Here is a 25,066-nt window from a genome sequence, read left to right on the forward strand (position 1 = left end):
GAGAACTTAACCTAGAGAAAACTAATCTCTGTTTTTATAGTTAGTACTGAACAGCTTTTAGCTGTCATCATAGGGCGGACGCAGCATGAAAAATAGCTTCTGAGATAGTTAGCCTACCAACTCATCTCTCGCGTGATCAGCAAACAAGCCGGTTGCTAAGGCAGCGTCCATACTACTCGGGAGAAATTTGAAAACGCAGCTTTATTTCTACGGCTAGGCCTACCGTCCACACTAATCCTTCACGAAAACGGAGCTTTTCGAAAACGCTCTTCAAACCATGCAGAGGAATTTGAAAACCCTGACTTTGTATTTTAGTGTAGACAGAAAACATTTTGAAAACGGAGCTTTTCGAAAACGAAGACGTCACGAAAATCACGTGATTTCTTAAATTCCTGCGATATATAGCGTGTTTAAAACATTTGCTGTGTTTTCAGAGTGAAACCTCCGTTTTCACTGAAATTCCTCCTGTGGACGGGGCCTAAAAGAGGCGGTGACATTAGCAGGCAACTTCTCAGAATGACCAATATCTACTTTCTCCTAACCATATCACTTAATTGTCAAGTACACAGTGGGAGAATATGAAAAATTCAAATTGCAAATAAAATGTTCGGATTTTTTGATTAGCAAAAATCTGGACTCGATTTCCGCCGCTTTCCCGACTCCGGTCCATGTTCCTTCCCGAGAAGATTTCGGGGGAAGAGCGCGGGCTCCTTTCTGGAACAGCGGCTGGTAATAAAGCCTTGCAAAATCCTGCGCGTGCTACCTCGCGCATTCTGCGATCGTCTGAGGAGAAACTTGTGAAAGTGAGAACGTTTCCTAGTTTCTAAAGGTTATTGTTTCAATGCATTTGACAGAAGAACGGGAAGGCTGACATATGCTGTTTAGCTTTGACTGTGGCATACCGTGGATTAACCCTTTAAATTTTCTTTTTTGCGCTGCTGTTTTGAAGTGTTCAGTTACCGACAGCTTCTTCAGCAAAACAAGGAAAGACAAGTACGGAACATGACATACGGTTTTTAAGAACAGAGAATTGTCTTTTCAGTTATGAAAAGTTTTTAATTGACAGGTGACCCCCCGTGGATTTGTATCGTGATATGTGTAGATTTTTTGCAGTATTTAACAAAAGAAAATCGTATATATACAGTGCTACACTCAAGGAGATTCAAGCTGGGAGCTTTGTGAGACCTAGATTACAGCTTATAACATCCCGTCTGGCAAAGTGTGAGTTAAATGTGATAATTTGATTCCAAGGTGGGCTCCATACACTTTCAAATTTGAAGGCTTAATTAATTAATTAACTAATTAATTAATTTATTTATTAATTTGAAGGCTTAATTATGCACATTCTCTACTGGTAAAAACTACCAAATTTACTCAAAAGCAACAAGCTCAGTTTAGATTGTATCCGTCGAATTGAACCTCTTTTGTAAGAGCAATTATACAGAATAATAAACGATACTTGATCAACTTGAATAGCTCTACTGTTATGAAATAGCACATGTTAGTCGGTCGTTCGCCGGCGAACGATAAATCGAGCAAAACGTTTTCAAGGGTTAATTAAACACAATTTTTGTTGTCAAGAACTGATAAACAAACATTACTAATATTTTGAATATCTCTCTCCAAACTCCTCTCGACTGACATGAGGTTTCTTTGAAACAGACCACTTAGGATTTTCATAGCACGGCTTGGGTTCAAACTGGAACTCCTTTATAAAGCCTCTATAGTCAAACACTGGCGGAAAACGACAAAGCGTCGAAAATGGTTCTATAACGTTAATATCATACGATATAGTCAACGGGTCTCTGTCCCGCAAAATATGGGAAGATAACCAAAATTGTCGCATGGATCTCGGGTACGTCCCGTGAAGACTCATATACTGCATACATACATCCTTGTTAAGTAAAAAATTCTGATCTTTCCCGGCGCTTTTGTGGATGATACGTTTGTTGTCCATGAAATAAGTGACATTTTTGGCGCTGTCCATCATCCACAGAGCAACTGCTTGATCTCCGTACGGCGAGCAGAGAAGCGTTGAATTTCTTTTGTCCAAAATCTCCTCGATTAGGTCGCGTGTTAGAATCAGCCACGCCTCGTCCACGCGAATGATTTTGGGGTGACAGTGAACGAATCCCCAATAAAGTGCTTGCTTTGGACGGAAATTCAGCTCATATAAAAGGCGATCCAGGCAAAGAAAATGATCATCATCTATTCGCAGGAAAAAGTCAAACTTGTAACGTTTAAATGCCCAGTCCATGGTCTGAAGAAGCCTCTCCGCAAAAGCCAAATTATCTGTCCAGAAAATTAAGGCGATGGTTAGTTCTGGGAACGTTTTTAAAAAATATCTGTTTTACGATCTTAAAGTCGAGAGATCTAATAGAACGCCAAAAGTATGTAGTCTCTCAAGGGATCAGGCAAGATATTTTTAAAACTGCTCGTATTTAAAAACTGTGATGTGGGAACATGATAGGTTATTTTTAAGTCTTCCAAACATTTGTATAAATCCCGCGGGAAAATTCTAAAAAATGGATGCTTATGAAACTGAAAACATTGGCCGGAATGCTTTACTAATTTCTGATAAAGTCCAGAAGAAATCTTTCGTAACAATGAAAACCAATCTTATGGGAAAAAAAATATTAACGTTACTGAAAACGCATCGAATGCCCCACTGAAAACCACATGTATGTGAAGTGGGCTCCCTGTTGAAAGATCTTTATTATTATATAATGTTTTAGGTCCACATGTACACTACACCGGAGCAATTTGAAAACGCAACAATCACTGGTCATTTTGGATTTATGTTTGAGTAAATCTCGGCTAAGGGAATGTCATAATTATCGTAACGTCATCATTTTTCGAAAAGTTCCGTTTTCAAAATCTTTTCTGTCCAAACTAAAACGCAAAGCCTGCGTTTTCAAATTCCTCCGGTTTGAAGAGCATTTTCGAAAAGCTCCGTTCAGTAGAGACGGATTAGTGTAGACGGAAAGCCTAGCCGGAGAATTCAAAGCTCCATTTTAAAATTCCTTCCTGTTCTAGCGCTCTCAAAACGCCATGTCTGTCCCCATTGCCCATGATACGCCAGGAAGCACCAATATTCGTGACTGACAAACAACCTCGAACACAGCCATTATTTAGAAATTAGGAATTTAATCATCTTATTTTCGATTTATTCTTATTTAGGCACGTTGCTCTGTCGTCGAGACAGAACTCAAGAAATTTGAGAGAAAGCATGCATGGCTGTGTCGCTGCATGGGATTTGTAATATAAACCGCGCTATTCTAAAATTTATATGAAATGATAATGACAACCATAATAACTTAATTACCGACACGCTTACCTTCAACGGAAAGGAAAACCAAGTCATCATTTTCTTCGTACTCTTTTACAACAGCATTTTTTGTTTTGTTATCTAAGCCTGCTTGATCGGTGAAAAATGCACAATAAACTTCCTCGGTCCTTTGTTTACATTCTGTGAACCACGTTTCCCTCACGGCGTCCCGTCTCGCTCTTCGGGCTGCGTGACTCAAAACTGCCACAAATAAAAGAACATTATCTGATCGTTTTCGTTGAAACAGGTAAGCGGAACTTGCTTCTGGTGAATCAACGTACAAAGCTTCTTTGATCTTCGAGTTCGGTGCCTCTATAAGCGAAGGCCAGTTGATCAAGACACCCACCAACAATCCCTCAAGGACAACCAGACAAAAAAGCACCATAATCACCGTCAAACGAGATTTCATTTTGTGTGTGAATATCTTCTCAACGACGAGAAAATTTCACGTTAGTCAGTACGAATTCGACTTCAAGAGATTGTCCATGCGTCGGGTTTGCAGAATAATTTTCATTACTTGTGTTTGCAAAGAGGGAATTTTTTCGACTGTCGTCTGGTAGCCAGGAGACAGCGCAAAAGGACTGGGGAGAGTAAATAATGTCGACCATGTTGGGGCCGGAAACGGCCTGGGGCTCGAGATATTTACCGGGTGTTATAGCAAGTGAAATCTACTGCATTCTAATGTTATGCAGGCATTTCCCAAAAGACCCTACGAAAGGTCATTCACTTCACGTGAGAAAATAACGCTTTAAAAAAGACCTTTTCACGGTTTCTGACGCCATCTTGCTTGGGGGCGAACGCGGCAAAAATTGCTGTAAATGTATGAGAAAAGTTATAAGTTCGATGCCCAATAAGTTGAGTGACTGACGTTCTAAATATTAAACGAGTCATAAGGCACAGATATCTAGCAGGGGGTTTGTTTGACGAAATTTGAAGAACATAAACTTGATGTCAGGCGAGAAATTGTACTTTTAATTATTTTTCATACAAATGTCTCTAAATTTTACCGCAATTTGCGACTCGGCTTTACAGACAAATATATGGAGAAATGAAAACCTTAATCATTGTGGCTTTTCTAGCGAGGCTATTCCCCTTAAATGAGATTTTACTCGGTAACTTCAGTTTTTAATTCATAAATACTTCAGAACTCGAATTTTCCGTGAGTTGTTAGATATCAGATTCTCCATTTTCCCCATACTTTTGTAACTTTTGCCGTATTTGCCCCCCAAGCAAGATGGCGTCAGAAACCGTGAAAAGGCCTATTCTATCAACTGATTGGTCAAGCAACGTTTCCGTTGATTTTATTGGTCGTGAGGACGTGAACAGCAAATGTAACGCAACATGAGAACTGTAGAAGGTAAATCTCGTGCTCAATTTTAATTAACACACTACAGGAAAGTTCTAACGCTCAATGTCTAGGATAACGTGAAGAGTACGACTGCTCTGAGCAGCCATTCGATGTCAATAACTATAAAACTTACTGTGTTAATAACAAATATATAAATACAGTAAAGGATCTACGAAAGCCTTTCCTTGTCAATAGTTTAGGTTTTACATACAACGTACGAGTAAGATTATATTACAAAACTCCATTTGTACACTAAAAACATTTCATCTGCATTTGAAAAATTTAATACATCGTGCTACATAACTAATAGCCTACGTACCTAGCGTTCCCGTATGTAGAGGTTTTTCCGCAGTCTGGCTAAGAGTTCTGAACTTCAATTTAGCTGAGCAAGTCTTTTATTGGCCAAATCTCGGCTACAAATCAAAGGATGATTTCCGACTAACACTTTAATAAACTTGAGAAAAGTCGCACGGACGTTTTCCAAGTGTGCCCTAATGTAACCCGTTTCAATCTTCTCCAATTTTGTCCATCCATGCCCCTTTTTGTTTTTCTGTATTTCTTTTGAGTTCTTCTACAGTTTTAAGCCGTTATTGTCACATCCAGTTGATAGAAGTGCTTAAAACTGAACGACCAAACCTCTATGATATTTCTGTCATAAAACAAGAGATCTCTTGCATCTGACAAAACAACGCTCGTTTTCATTGGATGTTTTTAAGACACGTAACACTGACTAACTTGAAATCTTTCAGCGCGGGTGCCAGCCCGCAGAAAGTCGATTGCATTTTAAAACTGAAGACAAGCTACGTGATCAACATCACGTGATCACAAGTGGCGTGATAAACTGATATTATGTTTGACACGTGATTGGCGGGATACGTCAGAGTGAGTCTTACTCGCTACTAGTCAAGACGACTTTCAAAAGAGTAAACTGCGACATTCTACGACGGGACATGACGTTGAACAACTTTAAAACAGCAATGGTCGCCAAAATTCACTTATTATGATCTCGCACAACCAAGCACCTTTAAATTTTCATTTCGAAGCATTTTCAGTTGTACAGGTGACTACAGCTATAAACTTGTACAGCGCCAAATAAAAACATTCACCTTTAATTAAATGACTCTTTTCTACTTTTGCGTTAGGTTTGTTAGCGAGCATCACAAATGGAACGGCGAGTGGAAAAAAAAGCTTTGCTTTGATTATTACTTATGTTTGCTTATTATTTTATATCCAACAAAATAGTAAATATTAAAAAAAAAAAGCAAATAGATCATAACAAAAATAAAAATTCAGCTATAAACAAAAAACGGCATGAATGATGCCTCGGATCAATATGTTTCCGTTGACTAAGTCACGTAAAACGTCGCAATTCTCCATTAAACATTACATCATATAAATTTCAAATACAGTTCGTCATGTAACAAGTAGAATTAAATAAAATAAAATTAATTCAATTGATTTTTGATTCGTTTAACGATAGAGAGTTTCACATGGATTAAGCGCATATGTTAAGTATTTCTGTATTTCAAAATCAGTTATTCATGTTTTTTTTTCATATCTAGTGAATACCCCTTGTGATAAGTTATGTTTCTGCTTTGATTTATTGTTTTTTTTATCATTGTTTCAAGTGTTGTAACGTGTTTTTCAGCATTAAATAAAAAATAATTTTTCAAAAAATGAGTTTCACATGGAGTGATCACTTACACATAGCTGTGTTCCACTCAACGATTGGCCGAAAAAAATCAGTCTAGTACCCAGGCTACGACGACGAGGCGAATTTATGACGTCACGCGTCGACTCTCGTTCCCAGGGCCTTATTTCTGCTTCATCATCAAGTTTAAACAAAAGAAGTCATGTCCGTAGCGGTGTTTGGATATCTGATCTTAATAGACCAGTTTCGATATATTAAAATTCAGCCTAAAACAATAGACCTCAATACGAGGGTCTGGGGAATAACTACAGAGTTTGTGGGGTTTATTCCCCAGAGCCTCGAGATGAGGTCTATTGTGTTAGGTTGAATTTTAATATATCGAAATTGGTCTATAAACATAGATTTTACAATGTTATTTCTCCGTTTTCTCCTCGAACACATCCTTTCCAAACAGTTCGAAGTTCGTCAAAAATACTTCGTTAAGCGTCGTATTTTCAACTCTCTTCTGGGTAAACCACGGTGTTTCGTGTTTAATATATTACTTCAAGAAATTCCCCCCTTTTTAAAGATGATTTCCAGTCCGTACTGTGCACTCTTGAGAGTTTGTCTAAGTTTTTTGTTTTGTTTCTTGTATGACGTCACAAAATGTGAACATTTCGCAACTACCTACATGAAGTAATTTCAATTCAATAAATGAAGTTTTATGTCAACTGCCATTATGGACGCGAAACTTTATGTTTCGTTCTTTCTCATCTCAGTTGATGAAACAACTTTGCAGCTGTAAAAATCAATGAAGCAGTTGGGAAAATGATTTGAAAGGCCTCAACATAAGGCACGTGGTTCGTAAAGAGTAACATCGATTCGCGTTCCATCGAGTGAGATTTTTTATGTTTATAAACATTACGGTGCGGAGACTGCGCAATACGGACTGGAAATCATCTTAAAGGTCATAAGTCTGCTCTCTACAGTCATAATATAAATTACGGATTGATTAGATTTTGATTGGCAGGTGTCAGTAGCCATCCCATAGAGCTACCTGTTCCTTCTTGAATTTTCTGCATGGACATAAGCGCATGGTTGTTGGACTCGTTCCTGTGCAACTGAACAGAAGGGTCTGGGTCTGAACAATACAGGCCTTGGGCTCTCTTTGGAAACCTGGGGCGACCAGGGAGGCTAGTTCATCGAGACGACTTGTGTTACAAGAAAAACCATTCCTATCACGCAAACAACAATGTGTCACGCAATGCACGAACAAGAGTAACGGACAAACAGTAGACATTTAAAGAGGGTAAATAAACTAAATAAACTCTGATAGAACAAGGTAAAGAGTAATATGTAGAACACGAATTCACTCTAGCCAATTACAAAGGACACAGGCAATCCAGTTGCAACTCACACCACATACAGTTATTTGTAAAACGGTCACGATTTCTTTTACGTGACTCAAATAAGTGTTATACTTACTCGACTAATGCAGAACGAGAATTAATGCTCTTAAAGAACTCTGGTTCACACACCATGCCTGAAAACAACAAAGATAAAAAACAAATTTTGATACGACTGACGCAATGAAGAATGTGCAAACTGGAGAAAATTCAAAAGAATTATTTTCACCAGCTTTTAAGGGAAATCGAACATTTATGACATCTTGAGACTGGTCCTGTGAACTGTATTATCTTCAGAGGTTTTGTTTAAAGGGCTCCAATTTAATAGGGAAATGAATTCTATCAAAAAACTGCCCAATCACGGTTAAACCCATTTTGTTATTGTCCCATTTTGATTGACAGGTTAAGACGCAACTTTTGGCAAAGCCTTAAAGAATTCTGTACAAGGGGGTCAGAGCCCCCTTAAAGGTTCGAAAATTCAAGGGGCTCTGAACCACACGTACAGAGTGGTTGAGTGGGTTGGAAACTTCTGTAGGGCTATCAAACGCTAAAGCGTACAAACGTGTACATTTACGTTACACTAACATACCTTTCGCGAGGCAAACTTCTTTACACGATTCTCCAGCTTCTCCCTTCACGGGAATCAAGGCTTTCAAAGGAGGCCAATGATTCTGATAACAGAAATCCTACACACCAAAAAAAAAAAGTTCATCACGGACTTTCTACTTAACATATCAAAAGAAAAAAGCACATTGAATGAATACTTGCTCGCACAAATTTGGAAACCTAGCTACAACCAATTTTTCTTTCTTTCAAAGTGTACTTTGATTTACAAGAAAGAGTACAATCAAGATATACAGATGTTTTCAACTGAGTACCGTTAAACCGTAACTAAATTAATAACTCTAGCCAGTCACAAAGAACACAGGAATTTATTGAACAAATCAAGGTTGAAGTAATTACATGTAGCTGACTAAAAGCGCGGGTAAACGAGTGCGAGCGAGTCAAGATTTGCTGTGGTTTTACTTCTGATTGGATGAAAAAGTGGCGCGAGTTTTTATGAGCCAATCGTGTAGTGTAACAATGCAAAACCAATTACTTTTTTTACACCCAAAAGAAAACCGCTCTAACATTAAATTAACACACGGCTTCTTAACCTAACATGAAAATGAGAAACATCACTTAATCACCTGATTCTGAATCAAAGCACTGACTCGTTCTAACATTCCTTCATGAGTAAACTCAAACGGAAGATGAGGATCAACCTAGAAGCAAAATGAAAACAAAAGAGATAAGGCGGGTAATGGAAAGAAACGGCCACGTAAGGTTTTGCTCTGATGTACCCTGGGTAACCGGTAAAGTTCTCACAGGCCTGTCACGTGACATCAGACATTGCACCAATTGGGGCTTTAGATCGAGCCTTCTTCATGTAAAGAGTGAAAGTTTGAAGTGAAGAAAAAAAACGAATTTTACTTAATGAACTTGTAACTTCATATATTTTAACGAGTTTCACTGTAAATGTAAAATTAAGCATCAAATCATGATAATGAGTCTTACAAATGTGTGGAGTAATTACGGCACACGACTGTACATTACAAGTAATTTTTCTTTCTATCTGGAAACAAATGATTACTGCTTTAAAATTTCTGAGAGCTTCAGCAGTGAAAATATGACTCTAGTCTGTCCATACACCCTCCATTTTGTCTTTACTTTGTCGAGATTGCACTCAAAATATTAACCGCAGGGGATATGAAGGAGCAAAAACGCAACAGGGTGGGGCTGGGGAAAGACAAAAAAATAATTTCGCTCGGTTTTAGGCCGCTTTCGCGCTTCACGCTAGCTCGTGTACTTGAAGAAAAATAAGTTCTCGCAGAAGGAAAAAGCGTCTGTGGACGGCCTAGTGTTACTCAATTTGAGATCGCAGAGACCTAAAACAGATTATACCTCTTTAACTAAAATTTCCTTCATCACTCGATCAACTGCAGATGCGTCATTTACATCAATGGTGTACACATGTGGTTTGCCAATGAACTCCTCACAATAAGGATGCTGTGACGTCACCTAAAATTAAGAAAATTTTGAACATAATTTCTCGTCATTTCTTCATGACCAAACAAGGAGGGAGGGAGGGGGGGGGGGTCACAGTGCTAAATTATCATCCCATCCAGGGGGGAGTTGCAATACTCTACATCACTTCATGCTACATAAACAGGGATTACTGTTTTGGCAGCCTGGGAAAGTTTAATTGAAGCAGAGGTAGGTCATGTTTCGACCCTTTCAACGTTAATTAAGAATGCCTTTCTAACATGCATCCAGTTTACATAAATTCTTTACATGGAGTAAAAAAAATGGTGTAGCTAAACCTAAACTTCACTCCTTTTTAATTTTTCGCTCTCAAATTTTGTTGTTGAGAGGAAGAAGTGGATGACGGCTGAAGATGGGTTTCTCCTATCCAATTCCACCAAATTTTTGCCCTTGAAACGAAAGAAAACTTTAAAAAGAGCACGTGTTCCCAGGTTAGGACTTTCACTTAACTTAACACTTTTTTCCTTACCAGTCTGAGTGTAGGCTTGTCTTTGAAGAACTTTGTGTTTAATCTGCTCTTTGGTGGGATAAACTGGAAAAAAAAAAAAATACCGCTAAATCAATCGAACAGTTAAGTTCATCAAGGATTGTAAAGGAACTAACTGAAGAAAAGTACCAAAAGCCAGTCAAAGGCAGCAATAAAGTGTTGATAAAGAGAAATAATAATATGGTTATAATACTAACTCTTTCCTTACTTTTGGATTTATAAAGAAACATCCATTAGCAATTGCTTCCAAAGGAGCTGGTCCCTCATAAGGAAAACCAAGTCCTACGAAAACCTGCAAATGAAAAAACAAAAGAATACCATGAGAGGTCAAACGTCGACAAAAGCAAACTTGCAGGACTTTCAAGGACCACATCCACTTAAAGGACTTTCAGTGCCTTGTCTTTTGCTTTTCACCCGACGATCAACGATTTTAAAATGTTCTAAGGAGTCAACGAGTTGTCAAATGCACTTCACTCCACCCACTACTCTTCCTTCCCCCTCATGAAAAAGTGATTACCCACTCAAACCACCAACTAATTAACAAATTTAGATGATCTGTAACACTATCTTACCATAGATTCATTCAAAAGCTTCTGGACTTCCACAGGTGTGACAACACCATGATTAATTACAAAGCTTGGCAAGTGTTTTGCCACTTCACTAGTACTCTGTGAAAAAATAAAAAAAACACTCCCAAATTTATTACACTAACTTACATAGCTGAGGAAATAACTTGAGGCCTTGCGAGTGCCATGGTGAAATGCGGACAGATGACAAGGAAGTCAGGGCTGTCAATAAGGGCTGTAACCCATAACAACTGCTACGGCTGAGTATGTTTGATGGGCCCGTGATGTTATGGCTGAACTGGACTAATACGATTCACCTTAACGGTGGTCAATTTGACTTAAACTTAATGACAGCCCTGATTGTTGATTGGAGAACGTAGATTCTTGTCACAGTAAAGGGGGTTAAGCTAATAATAAAGTACTCACCGCTCCTCCCACAGTGGCATGGACTTCTACATATCTGTTGATAACTTCAAGAAAGGTTTTTGATGAAAGGTCCTGGTAAAGAAAAAAATAAATAAATAAAAACTCAATCAATCAATCAACAAATAAATAAATAAATAAAAGAGATTGACTAGTACTTCACTTCATTTCATGCTTGATAGGTAAAGAAAAAAAGAGCAGCTATTCATGATTTGTTGGGGGGGGGGGGGTGGCCTCATGGTTAGTGCGCTCAACTTTGGATTGAGCCCTCCAGGTTCAAGCCCTAGCTGGGGATTGACGTATGAGAGTTTTGTGTTCTTGGGCAAGACACTTTTCTCGGACCACGGTGTCTCTCCCTACCAGGTGAATAAATGGGTACCAGTAAATTAATAATGGAGGGTAACTTTGCAATGGACTAGCATCCCATCCAGGGGGGAGTAGAAATACTCCAGGTCACTTCACCTGAATAGAAACCCGACACAAGCACTGCATAGGCCTGATGGGCCACTAGGCTCGTATGAAGATTATTTTTACATTATTCATGTTTTGTAACCTCCATGACAAATACTGAATACCATTAACTGAGGCATAGTACCTTCCACATGGTATAATGTTTGCCATATACAAGTGCCTTAGCCTTTCGTCTGGCCTTTTTAGCTGTGATCACCGGTGTCTGAGCATTCACCACAAAGCCAAGAAACGTGTTGTCAGGGCTGTGAGCTGTTATAAAGAAGAAAAAACTAGTTGATCACTGGTTAAAGTAAAACATTCCCAGTACATTACAGTCTGTACATTAAAAGAACATTCATTACTTTGAGCTCATAATATAACTGTGTTGGAAATAAAAAATAGCTTCATGATTGACAGTAAATAATTGATTGATTGATTGATTGATACAGAGCAATGTGTGATCAAATTAAGAGGTGGTGTACTCGTGATTATGTTTCAGCATTAACAGATCAACCACTTAACAAAAGGAAGAAAAGCAAAACAATTGTATGAAATACATGAACTTTCTAGTTATAAGAGATTCATATTTTTTGTTTCTCAATTGGCTATTCTTATCAAAAAACAAAGACTCAGGTGGGACTAGTCTAATCATTGACTCCCTCAATCAATAAAATATATAATTTATAACTATCAAAGTCGACTGAGCAGTGATTTCCAAGGCGACCATTACATTACATGATGCAGATGTTACTATGAAAACACCAAAGAATATATCTCACGGAACATGGTCTGGAACTGTCGTAAGTTGAGGTTGTATCGTCCAAATGCTCCCATCGACCCCCCACCAACTTTTTCTTTGTACTGATTAAAGTTGAACTGCGCCTCAGTACCAAATGAGTCCACTACACGTAGTTTGCACCTGAAAACGACAACACAACAGCATTACTGTACCTAACTGGTTCTTTCTTAAAAGTGTTTTGAAAATGACCATAATTGGCAATTTGCTTGTCACAATGAAACAGCTTGTTATGCACCTTAAGGAGGTCTTAAATGAGAAACATTTACAATCTATTGAAGAAACCACTGCTAATTATTGTCTTCTTGATCAATACAGGTTATTCTATTTCTACTCAAAAAAAGTTGACTTGGATAATAATTCAGGGCTACAAATTAAATGTCTGAAATTTCCTCGATAACTTCCTGTGTAAAATATATGTAACTACAGTATTTAGGAATGCACTGAAATATAATCGTACTATCGCAGTACTTACATGAATTGTGGCAAAAGTGTGCCAATCTTTGTGTTTATCTGCTTGAGTCCAATGTAATCCACATAAACAAGGTCAATGTCATTTGGTAATTTCTGTGGACATAATTTCTTTGAAACAACATTCCCCAAGGCCCTGTAAAATCAAATAAGAAAGTCTGATATATAAAAATAAATAAGAAAGTCTTTTGTTTTAGCCATGACAGTTTTATACAGTTTTATGACAACCATGACAGTTACTATCTTCAATGCAGAACTGTGTGCTCTGCATTGAAGATAGCAACTTATGGACGAAAGTGGCTATCGTCAGTGCATAAGCACACAGTTGTGATGGTTTAATTTAGTGAGCTGTCTTCCACTTGTTATAAGATGCTAAAGACATCAAAGACTCATCTTCCACAAACAGTTTTAAAAGTAAACTGAAAACGTGGTTTTTTAAACAAGCATTTTTAAGTTGAAAGTTTTAGTTATATATCTTTTCAAATTTTTATCTGTTTTTGACATTTTCTTAATTTGTTTTTATAGATTTAATTTCTTGTCAAGTGCCATTAAGAAATGGCACTCTATAACTTTTAATTTATTATTATTATTATTATTATTGTTGTTGTTGTTGTTGTTGTTGTTGCTGTTGTTGTTATTATTATTATTATTAAAAGTAGTTGTGTCTTTCTAGGTTTCAGTGAACTTGAGTGTTTAGTTTCAAGCAGTCCTGGGGGGCCTGAGATTTTGTCAGGGTCTAAGCTCTGAGACACAGAGGGACCCTTTTGCTGGTTTTTACTGGTCATGTGATCTTGAAAAAACTAAAAATCATAACCATTCAATAAATAAAGTCAAGAATCTGGGATATGATGGATGCCTGATATGTAAACAACCTTGCCAAGAATTAGGTCTGTGATTTTTCATTCATGTGTTATTCAGAAAAGTGTTTCACCCAAATTTGTAGGGCTTCGTATGGAGATGCAATGCAATGTGTCGGCCGTAAAGTAAAAAACATCTGTCATTGACTTTTACTATTGAAATGAAAAGTTACTACTGTAGAGCTCTGACACATTGAAATTAATACTTCTTCTAGTCCAAGAACTGTTCAGTTAGCAAAGACTAAAGTGTTTTAAAACATCAAGTTCCTAAAGGGTCTTACATCTGATAAAACTAAAACCTTAAAAGGAAACTAACTAAAGGTAATTTTTTGATTTTGGAATATGGCTATGTCACATGAAAACCAGCAATATCAACAACACAGATGGGATGCAGCCACATAATGAAATGTTTGGGAATTAATGAAACATTATTTTATGTTATCCAGCTTGCAAGCTAAACAGAACTCAAACTTACAGAATAAAATCACCACCATCCATTGAGTCTCTGAGTTGAAAGTAAGAATTAATGAAACCCTTGACTCATTTGTTTCTTCTCAGAAAGAAAAACCCTTACAATGGCAGTGCATTAATTTCCTTACTGGGTATGTTTAAAGGGATCAGAGAACAATATTTAAATCATTCTATTTAATTTAGTAACCAGTTTGAATTATATTGTCATTTGCAAAGCAGTGTAAATTACCAGTTCCTCTATATACAGTATGGCAGCTGATGTTAAAATCTGCCTGACTGACTGACTGGCTTCAAATGACAGGATGACAAACAGGCCAGACATACACTCAGATATAAAATACCAAGGGAGAGAATGGCAGGGATGAGGACCTGTGTGACTATATGCAGATTGACTGATAGAGGGACATACAGACTTATTGACCACAAAAACCTCAGTATGTGATTGATAATTTATCAATTGACTAAGAAGGTCTGACTCCAGCTTTCTTTCTTCACTCACTCATCACATTGTTTTCAAATGTCTTGAATAGTCTTTAGGTTTTGTGGTCCTTGAGTGACCTTTGAGATATATCATAAATTAACCAATCTTGCCCTAAGAAACACAAAACATAACCAAAAATTCCCTAGCGATCAAAGGACGTCCTGTCCAGCAGGATTCTGTCCTTTGCTTACCTGATGGACAAGTGAGTTTTTGGAGCTATTTTACCCCAAAATGTAAGTTACATTGAGCCATTCAACTGAATGTTACAGACCTTTGCACAGCTTGTATACTTGCTGTTACAGTAATATCATGTCCTAAGATGTAAAGGGATGATATGAGGTCACTCCACTGAACTAGCTCTCCCAATGGTCCACCTTTACCTGCCTCCTCGGCAAAGTGCAGTTGACCTTCATTAGCCAACAAGCCTATGTGAATTAAAACCTGAAAAGACAAAATAAAGTAAAGAGAGGCTGCAAAAATGGTGGGCCTTATTTTGGTCAGTTTACATTAAAATTAGAAGCCAATGCATTTGGGAGTCAAATATAAATTATTATAATGTTTTGCAGGACTGTCATTAAGGGCCAGATAAACAGCTGGCTACTGGCCAATCTTTGGTCACCTACTATAGTCTCATTTGACCATTAATTTGGAAAAGAAACTTAAAGTAATGAAAAGATTTCGCACAAATATTGTTACAAGACATCCATTTCAAATGTCGGAGTCAAAGTGAAGATGCAGTTCAAGAAATTTAGATGCTTGGAGATCCTACAGAGTATTTCCAGCATTTTCCAGTCAGTATTGACTGACAAACACTGGAAATGGGATCTCCAAGCATCCAAATTTCAAACTTTTCTGGGGAAGCGTGCCAGTTGCGACCTTTTATGAATCTATGAGGTACATTAAAAGCTTTAAAACAACTTGACAATTGTTACGTCCCAGAGTGCGCACAAGTATAGACTTATGCCTAGCATTCACATACCTTCTTCTGGGCAGTTTGGGTCAAATCTCTCTTTCTTTTCAACGATGAAAATGCCGTCAGCCAGTGCGGCCACATCTGCATGATACGCTTTTTAATCCACTGGAATTTCACTGGGTTGTCATCCTTTAGCAGATTCAAAAGCCCGTCCACATCTACTCTTGTTAAGTCCTGCCAAAACCAAAAGCAACACAGGCGAGTTTTTAAGCTAAACAAACTGGAGCTTTTAAAAATGTCCCAAAATTAATGTTTGTCTACAGGTACTAGGTAACAGCTGATTGACCGCTAATCTTAGGCAGTTCCACTAAGCAGTTCTTGTACTTAGATAACAATCAGCAGAGAGTAGACAATTTTAGTAACACTCTTGAAACTAGCTGTGAACATACATGTATTAACTTACAGCTGGTCGATTTAATTTTGGTAAATTTCCATCACTTGCCATCTTTCTTCCAGGAAGCAAGGGACACCACCTCTCAACCTGACAAAAAAGAAAAGCAGGAAAACTTAAAGCTTTAAACAGAAAGGTGCATTTTACTTTGCATTCTAAAAATTGGAAAACAATAGAAAAACATTTAAACTTCAATCACAGCTCCCACAAATCTTGTTCAGGTAGATAATTGGAAGGAGGTAAAACCAACATGCAGAAAGTGATCTTTTTTATTCTTCTTAGAAGGACAGCTTGAACGTATCACAGACTGATTTTTAAAATACTACTTAATCTCATTAAGACTTACTTCACTTAGATAAATAATGAAGGAGCAAATAGATCCATTCACGCCATGGTCTTTTTCATAACATGGATCAGACCTCCAGAACTGCCGCATCCACTGACCAAAACAGTAATTGACAGAGAGAAATGTCAACATGATATATATTAGTATTCCTCCAAAAGTTTCATGACAACACCTACAATAAATGAATATATGACAACAAGTAAATGAAATTTCTCTGGGTGTTGTCACCTGGTGAAACTTGTCACACACTACAAGCTGTGCTGCTTATTAGAAACATCCTACACAGCAGTGATTAATGCAATCATGTAAATTGCAAAATTAATGTTTAAATGTATTTCAAGTTACATCACTGAAGAAGAAATATTCCTGGTCACTTTAATAAAATAATGTTGATTGGCCTATCAAACATGTTGATTGGCCTATCAAACCTTCATAGTCAACAAATCTACATAATTCATCTTTCTCTAAATTAAGTTACATGTTCTACATACAGGGCTGTGCTCTAGAAGCACCTGGGTGCCAGAGGTGACTAACTTTTGCCTTTGGGCGACTGAAAAACTTACTTTTTTTCATATTAAGCATAATTAAGTGCTGGGTGCCCAGGATTTCATGGTTAGGAACCTTTGAGCTCCTTGTAATTTTTTTTAGACCACAGCCTTGAATATAATATATGATAGAAATACCAAAAGGACATACAGAAATCTTGCTAGCACATTCGGGGAAGTCGTTCTTAACGGGAATTTGACAGTCATCGTTTACTTGTTGGCCTGACCTTAAGGGGCAGAAATGCTCCACCTACAGTAATGGAGAAATAAAGACCACCACCACATTTTAGACTGAGTTAACCTGAGTTAATATTAAGATACATGTAGCCACCACAGATAGGCAGGTAATTTTAACCTACATGCTTGAAAATTTCAGCCTTTATTTTCTGTAACCCTGCCACAAGAAAGTCTCACAAGATCAAAGGGCAAGTGAACTGAATTCACCACCCAAACAACATCATGACATTCCAATTTCAGATACAGTGAAATGTATTAATTTTGTGTCCAAAATAAATCCTTCAAAACAATTAGAGAATAAATTTCAAGCCCAATACTAAATTATAAACACTTTCTGTATTATAAATTTGTTGGCACCTGCAAAATGTGGACATGAGTCATTTTGCTTGTGGATGGTTTCAGTAAGAAAGGGTAAAAGGTTCTTAATAATGCCCAGGTCATAATTATAATATTGCACACGCACTAAGCTGCAAAACTGATATATAATATTTATCTATTGATAGTTTACATTTTAAGTAACCTTATTTCAGAAATAACCAAACCTAGAAATCAAAGCAACTTGGAATAAACACATAGCAATCTATTTCATTTTGGACAAAAATCAGTAAACCACCCTTGGTTTACACATGTTTAAAAAATTCAAATTTTCACTCATGGATTGCCATAACAACTCTCAATGAAGAAGAAGCACACCATTACAATTCACAACCATAGAGGGATGTAGCTAAGAAAATAGTCTCCCTGCTAAGATGTTCATTGAGCTGGTCATCATTTTTCGTGAGAGACCTGGAACAAAATTTTTTCCCCATTCTTTTGCAACACCTTGAATGCAGGGCTACCAAGGTTCACATTTAAAAGATGGCAGACATAATACACAGAAAGAGAACACGCTCAAAACAAGGTTTTATTTACTCATTATGGTGGCACCGATACTCAAGATAGTCAGGAATATATTCCAAACTTTTCATTTAGATGGTTTGATATAGTTCAGGTATCAAATAACTGTATATATGCATAACCTAAAAACTGTTTGTTGTCCTTTACCAAGTAATCGCCCACCAAAATCCAGCCAGCAATCACCTCTTTCTCAGCCAGTGAATTTTGCCGGCAGCCAGCAGTTTGCGACAACCCTGCACCATGATACAGTAAATAACAACAATTCCATTTACTTTATTCCACTCACCTCACTAAGATACTTCAAAAATGAACATGGGCTTCCATCCACTCCATGTTTTGCATACTTTGCATCAGACTTCCAGAATTTTTCCATCCACTGATCAAGGAACAATTTTTTTTTTCAGTACAAAGAATGAATAATTGATTCAAGTAGTTTGGCATCCTAGCCTGTAAGACTTTCCCCCCAACAATCCCTAGCTTGCTAAGTGATAAAAAGGCTCAGCATTTAATGACAAGTGTAAATTTTATCAGAAGGTACCTTGACTTTTTCACCACAATCAGGAAAGGCAGCAACTGATGGCACAACACAATTCTCCGGTTCTGCATTTTTCCTTCTCAGCTTAAAAATCTGTCTTGGGCACCATTGCTCAACCTACAATAGTTGGCAATAAATGCAACAAACAAATTTAGGATAATTCAAAGAGTACTTTTAACATTATCTGACTTATTAACCAAGCTTGGGGAGTGTACTAAAGAATATCAGCCCACAGCTTTGACATGTGAGTCAAATGACAGAAAACCTTCATTAACTCTCATCAAAAGGACAAGAGAATGAAATCAAGATTTGATGAGTTTGAACTACAGTACCGATCAGAAGAAACCTAACAGGGAACGCTTGACAGAACGCTTTCTGTTGCCATTCCACACGCGTTCCCGTTCCCATTCTTTATCCGTTCTGTATCCGTTCTGTATCCATTCCATATCCATTCCATTTCTGCTCTCTTCTGTTCTGTTCCCGTTCTGTTAGCATTCCATCGGTAAGCATTCTTGGAACTTGTTCAGAAGAACAAGGTCTCCAAGAACTCGTTTACAAGAATGCTACCAAGGAATTAGCGACACTCAGTTAAAACTGTCCCCTTATGCGAGAATGCAAACAATAACTCAAATTTTCGTGGTGAAAATGCAAGTCCCGTTACTCGAAAAATATGAGAAGACTGTTTGCATTCTCATACCCATTCTGTATCTGTTCTGTACTTATTCGCAAACGCGTTCCCTGTTAGGTTTCTTCTGAGCGGTACTGTATCTATCAGTGTATGTTGTTTGATCAACCTTAATTAGGAGTGGACATAAAAAAAATATATAATTAATATTTAAATTTTAATTGCCCTCTCTGACCCAACTTGATTTGAAGCTTACCTCACTAAGGTAGACAAGGATGGAACAAAGACTTCCATTTACACCATTTTCAGCATACTTTGGATCTGACTTCCACTGTTCTTTCATCCACTACACAGCGGAAAAATAATGGAGCAACAACTAGATCAGCGACTACATCTGTAGAAATAACTACAGTCGAACCTCCCGCAAGCAACCACCCAAATGTCAAGCTTGGGTTGTCGCAAACAAGAGCTTAGACCATATCGGGTCAACACTTTGCCTCATTAGCATAATGGTAACTTCAGAGAGTTATTCCATGCTTTAAATGTGTTATTCATGTGAAAAGTCAATTTTGAGAACAAATTTGGTACTTCCCATTGAGAAAATTTCCGTCTCTTGTACCAGCCAGGAATGCAATAATGTGGACAACAACTCATTATCCAATTTTTGCCTAATTATATGTCAAGTAGTTGTTTACGGGAGGTTAAGAGCAAAAAAAAATTTCCAACTTACAGCTCTAAAAGTGGACATTGTTGCTTGCGAGAGGTGGTCACTTACAAGAAGTTCCAAATATAGTGATTACACTTGGGAATTTTTGGTATTTTGGAAAACTGGTCACTGAGGAGAGATGGTTGCTTACAAGTATGAGAGGTGGTCGCAACCGGAGGTTCAACTGTATTAAGTAAATAATGCATTGTTCCAGAATATATCCATACCACTTCCACAGAAGTAGTTTTAGTTTAAATCCTCCTCCATCTCATTTCCTAGAAATTCTAGTTTAACTTCATACTTTCCCCTTAAATTTTTCTTTTGTGACCCTTCACTCATTTAGAATTTCAAATGACCCTCCACAGGTTGGGTAGAGTATTTTCTGGAACCAAACGATGCACATTATGAAAGATTGTAACCCATTAAAGCCTGCCGCCTGACCAAGGCCAAACCAAACGACGTTGACTTTGACTTTATTATTATTCTTATCATCATTATTGCTATTATTATTATTATTTAGTTTTTATTATAGCATTTTAGCCTTATTTTAATTTGTAGTTTTTTATTTATACGCTCACTAGAATCTTCAGAATTGAAGGAGGTGAGTCGCCCAGGAAGAAGAAGAAGAAGAAACTAATAATTAACTGTAATTATCACTGTAATTAACACCAATGGATGTTTTAGTGAATACTAAAATAAGGGAAGCTATTCATCAGAGAATTAAAACCAACTCTGAACATGCAAACTCTTTCTGTAAATTCATTTTTACACCTTTATCGATTCTCAGGATTTGTACTCCTTATTTTTCACACAACCTTGACAATGACTTCATAAAGACAACGAAACACGATCGGTTATTATCGTCAGTTTTTGCTTGTTTATGAATAACTAAATCCTTATTGATAATTATTGAATAATCACAGGGCTGATCTAGACTACAGTAAAGTTTTAATAAATTACTACCTCCACTCTTTTGTTGCATTCAGGAAATGCTGGATTGTCCGGAATGTAACAGAGTTCCTCATCTGCAAATCAAGCAATATATTGTTAATTAGATTGAGCAGCAATTCACCAGCAGTTGGTGTAATGTTCCCAAAGACCCAATCACTCATTAATTCACTAAAATTATTGTTATTTAAAAGAAATACTATTATATGATATACTTTATTATGATGTATGTAACCAACAGGCTGCAGTACTGCTTACCTATTGGCCTGGTTAGATTATTGATTGTGTTGTTCAGAGACTTGATAGCTATGCTTAGATGCCTAAATTCCATGGTGCTGTTCACTATTACATTTTCAACTTGATTCTCAAGATTCTGAATTCTTGCCAGCATATTTTGTAAAAGAACTGCAGTGGCTTTCTTCATCTCCCGTACATCTCCTGTGAACAAAAAATGTGCATCCCAAGGTTACCCCCAGTTACTTTGCCAGCACCCAGCAAGGGTTTGATCAACGTTTTCAGCAGGAGGGAAACTGTTTTTCACAGGCAGGCAAAACTACTTGAACTGAACTTCTTTATAGGAAAATTTTTCCTCTAGTTGGTCAAACCAAGAAGGCAAAATCATCCTTACAATTTAGCAGGTGCCCAGCTCTTAATGGAACCCCTCCCCAGTTATAATACACCTGGGTGAAAAGAGGCACCATGGAAGTAAAGAGTCCTGAATAAAGACATTCTCATCTCTAAAGGCTACACTCCTTTTGATCAGCAACAAGAATTGCAACCTCTGGCTGGACCCAATTTCCTGGGCATGCCTAGAGTATTAATTTTGTTTTATATTCTCAATCACATTTGTCAGACTTGACAGGAAGTCTGTGAATTGAGGACATCCGATGTCACACCCGCCTAGCGGTCGTGATTCTTATTGCTGATCAGGAGTACAGCCTCTGGAGATGGGAATGGCATAAAGATCACAACCTTCTTGTGAGAAACAGGGGGCTAAGCCTGTCTAGAGCTGGTGAGACAGTCCCATCTTACCAACTTGGGTGGCTAAATTTTCACCGTGTCGAATTTGGTTCATCTTGCCTCCCGACAGAGCTATCCTGCAAGCAGACGTCAACTATTTCCTTTGCTTATGTTCCAGTTTCATGCTGTCTCTCTAGAATTCAGGGGCCATGATTTAACTGATTGCTTGACAATAAGCATTGATAAAAGTCAGCTGTGACTGGCTATCAACACTAGATGCTTGACATAATTTATAGAGTATCATGTAATGTACTTTCCAGCAGGTTTTCATTAACTGAGGTATCAAACTGTACAAAGCAAAACAGTGGAAACTGGTCATGCATGCAGACCTATCACTATTGATCGTCATGTCTCTACTGTACTTTGTTAAAACTTCTCCTGGTATACAACACAGCATATAGTGCACTTTGGAAACAACTGTGAAGCTCATACATGTCGATCAGAAGGCTAAGATTAAAAGAGAGCGACAAATACTGCAAACCATAATCCCAATTTACTTCATTAATATGCATGTGTAACCAAAATTTGTAATAGTAATTGGACTGAGTGAGTACAATTCAGGGAGGAATCACATGAGTAATTTCAAAATTGGACAAGCATAAAGCACAAGGCCAATCTGAAATTAAGAGCATGATTAACCACTGAATTCTATGACACGAGGTCCAGTGACTAATCAGTCGCATCAATAACAAATTTTGAAATTAAAGTCTTTTGAGAGTCTCTTGAGCAAAAGTCAGTTGCACCTTCCTAAGTTTTCAAAATTAATGTAGGAAACATTAATTTTAGGAAGCCATAAGAGTGGGTATAATTGACATGTGAACAATGTAGACCCAATTGCAAAAAGTTGTACTTGGATACCTATATAATTGGACACCTACGTCATTGCACGCCCATTACATGACAAATTGGTGCGCAGAGAACCAATTATGATAAATAATTTTGCTGTAGATACGATTAACAACACAAACAGCAGGATACCAGAGCAAGACTTGCAACAGCACGAACATTTGCTATTGTCATGCCAGCTTATTGAGGGAGTGTGGAAATTGATCTGCGGTGTTCTTATTATCAAACAAGATGAAAGTGTCAACAACTTTTGCTGTTGTTCATCACCCAATTCTCCTCAAAATGGCACGTAACATTGGCGTCACAAACGGCTTAGCAGTCTTCTTCAAAACATGAAAATTAATGTTTTTCAGAAGTCACTTTTCCATGTGAAATGAAGTATGAAATAACATAAATCTGCATACAATCCATGCGGAACTCGCGATATTATAAAATTACATCCTAAAACTAAAGATCAGGGCTGAAAACTTACCTGAAGCTGAGCATGTCCAACCAGAAATTTATAAATCTCTAGGGCTTAATTTAAGTTAATAAACCGTATCCTTTGTACGCAAAGCAAGGTCATGCAACGAAAAATAAATGAAAAAGGGTTGTGATAGAAACAAATTCCACATAAAAATATCCCTGAAAGTAACTGTCAGATCAAGACAAAGTCGAACAGTAAATAAACGGGAGTCTTTACATTCACTTTCGGCTGTTTTCATAGGCATAATAATTTACTGCAGACATGTACAAAAAGACAACTGTTAAGGAACGAAAATCGATGTAGATGACGAACATACAGCAAAATTGTAAACACTGGAACACTGTTAAGACCAAAATACAGGGAAATTTGCTAGAATTTGTAAATTGTACGGGCGCTAAGGAACTTTAGCTAACAAAATACAGGAAGTCAGGCATAATATTTCTTATTTACCATTGTCTGAATCTCCAAGTCCATTTGTATACAACCCTTTTTCCTTGGCGATGGCATCTATATACTCCTTCGATAGCGCTATTATCTTCTGCTTTAAGTATTCAGATTGCGATCGTCTGTCGTTGAGCTGTAGTTGGATTAAATACATCCCCCAAACCAGGCTGAGAACTATCAAGATGATACCTAGTCGATGAGACGTCAGTCGAAAGGTTCGCCACCTGCTTCTAGGTTTGTAGGTTCGGTCGCCCGTCATTTTTGCGCGAAGAATACCTGTTTTGTTCGTTCTTCCGCCCTTATGGAAAGGGCGGACAGTGAAGTAAACTACATCAGCTTACTCAAGGCTCAAAAAAGCGCGATTAATATATGCTATTACCACAAGTACTTTGACCGGTTCTGTCTTGCAAACAGAAATCCCAGAAGGTTTGGCGCTACTGCATGCCAATGACAACTCTCAAGTTTGATTGGCAGTTGCCTTGACCACCGTTGGAGCCCTCAGAACATCTGCCACTGTCTGGCCACTGTGTCCAACTCTCAAACTTCAATATATTTTAATTATTTCGTTTAAAAATTAGGGAAATTCGGTCGCGACAACATGGAATTGTATTATTTATGAGTAAAAAAATGGCATGTTAGGCATCTCGTAACAAGTTTTCAAGAGTTATTTTCCTTGTTTCCTCGGCTCTGAGAGCGCTGCCAGTCATGATCATGGGTCGTCACGCAATTCCGTTCCAACTTTTTACCGTCTCTAATTCACACCAATTTGGCTGCCCAATTTTCAAACAAATAACAGCTATACCTAGATTTTTACACGCAGATGAGACGTTCTTCTCCTCCTAAAACACTTTGTTTTTATCGTAATTAGATGTTGCTCCTTAGGGGATTTCAAGTTTAACGGCGGTTTTAACTTTAAATTAAATTGGAAAAGTGTTATTTACACGCATAATATTTAGTAATCTGTTAGAGGTGCTTGATTGTTTAGAGCAGCACAGAAAAAAAAGCTAGAGAAAAAATAGGGTACATGGAAGTGTTGAAGGGAAAGCTTATTACAGCAACCAGTCTCTCCAAGAACAGGTTACATACAGCCCTTTTTCTATTATTCGCTCTCGATTTCTATCACGTGATAGTTTTAGATCTACATGGTGAAATTTTATAATTATGACAATTTTATGTTTTTACTAAACGGCATCAAATTCTGTCTTTCTCTAAACGGCAAAACTGGCCAAAAAGCAACAGAAATAGCACTATAACCGTATATGTTCGGTACCGCATAACATTTCTGAAA

At 37.5% G+C, this 25,066-nt stretch overlaps 2 protein-coding genes across 2 annotated transcripts; both read right to left on the reverse strand.

Annotated features, from left to right (window-relative positions):
• Positions 1-81: 81 nt before the first annotated feature.
• LOC145470836 (uncharacterized) lies at positions 82-4,588 on the reverse strand. Its single transcript, XM_081454709.1, has 2 exons — positions 3,338-4,588; positions 82-2,292 (listed from the first exon to the last, which is right to left on the reverse strand). The coding sequence occupies exons 1-2, from the start codon at positions 3,735-3,737 to the stop codon at positions 1,601-1,603; spliced, it is 1,092 nt and encodes a 363-aa protein (XP_081310835.1). The 5' UTR covers positions 3,738-4,588; the 3' UTR covers positions 82-1,600.
• Positions 4,589-4,681: 93 nt separating this feature from the next.
• LOC145470801 (alpha-1,6-mannosylglycoprotein 6-beta-N-acetylglucosaminyltransferase A-like) lies at positions 4,682-24,201 on the reverse strand. The gene is made up of 23 exons (XM_081454647.1): positions 23,785-24,201; positions 21,261-21,440; positions 21,018-21,079; positions 19,605-19,694; positions 18,727-18,840; positions 18,475-18,564; positions 17,206-17,304; positions 16,510-16,602; positions 16,176-16,253; positions 15,779-15,946; positions 15,071-15,240; positions 12,995-13,126; positions 12,503-12,642; positions 11,869-11,993; positions 11,277-11,348; positions 10,857-10,952; positions 10,493-10,576; positions 10,267-10,329; positions 9,657-9,773; positions 8,903-8,977; positions 8,302-8,398; positions 7,792-7,849; positions 4,682-7,541 (listed from the first exon to the last, which is right to left on the reverse strand). Exons 1-23 carry the CDS (start codon positions 24,035-24,037, stop codon positions 7,340-7,342), a joined length of 2,658 nt encoding a protein of 885 aa, XP_081310773.1. The 5' UTR covers positions 24,038-24,201; the 3' UTR covers positions 4,682-7,339.
• Between the last annotated feature and the right edge of the window lie 865 nt (positions 24,202-25,066).

Source organism: Orbicella franksi, chromosome 15, assembly GCF_964199315.1.
Source record: "Orbicella franksi chromosome 15, jaOrbFran1.1, whole genome shotgun sequence".
Lineage (NCBI taxonomy): Eukaryota > Metazoa > Cnidaria > Anthozoa > Scleractinia > Merulinidae > Orbicella > Orbicella franksi.

Excerpts from the sequence above, each read along its gene's own strand:
- LOC145470836 (XM_081454709.1), bottom strand. The coding sequence starts at position 3,737 with ATGAAATCTCGTTTGACGGTGATTATGGTGCTTTTTTGTCTGGTTGTC. Across the intron at positions 2,293-3,337 it reads GGTTTTCCTTTCCGTTGAAG|ATAATTTGGCTTTTGCGGAG; the intron begins GTAAGCGTGTCG and ends TTTTCTGGACAG.
- LOC145470801 (XM_081454647.1), bottom strand. The coding sequence starts at position 24,037 with ATGACGGGCGACCGAACCTACAAACCTAGAAGCAGGTGGCGAACCTTT. Across the intron at positions 21,080-21,260 it reads TAATCTAACCAGGCCAATAG|ATGAGGAACTCTGTTACATT; the intron begins GTAAGCAGTACT and ends CTTGATTTGCAG. Across the intron at positions 9,774-10,266 it reads ACAAGCCTACACTCAGACTG|GTGACGTCACAGCATCCTTA; the intron begins GTAAGGAAAAAA and ends TCTTAATTTTAG.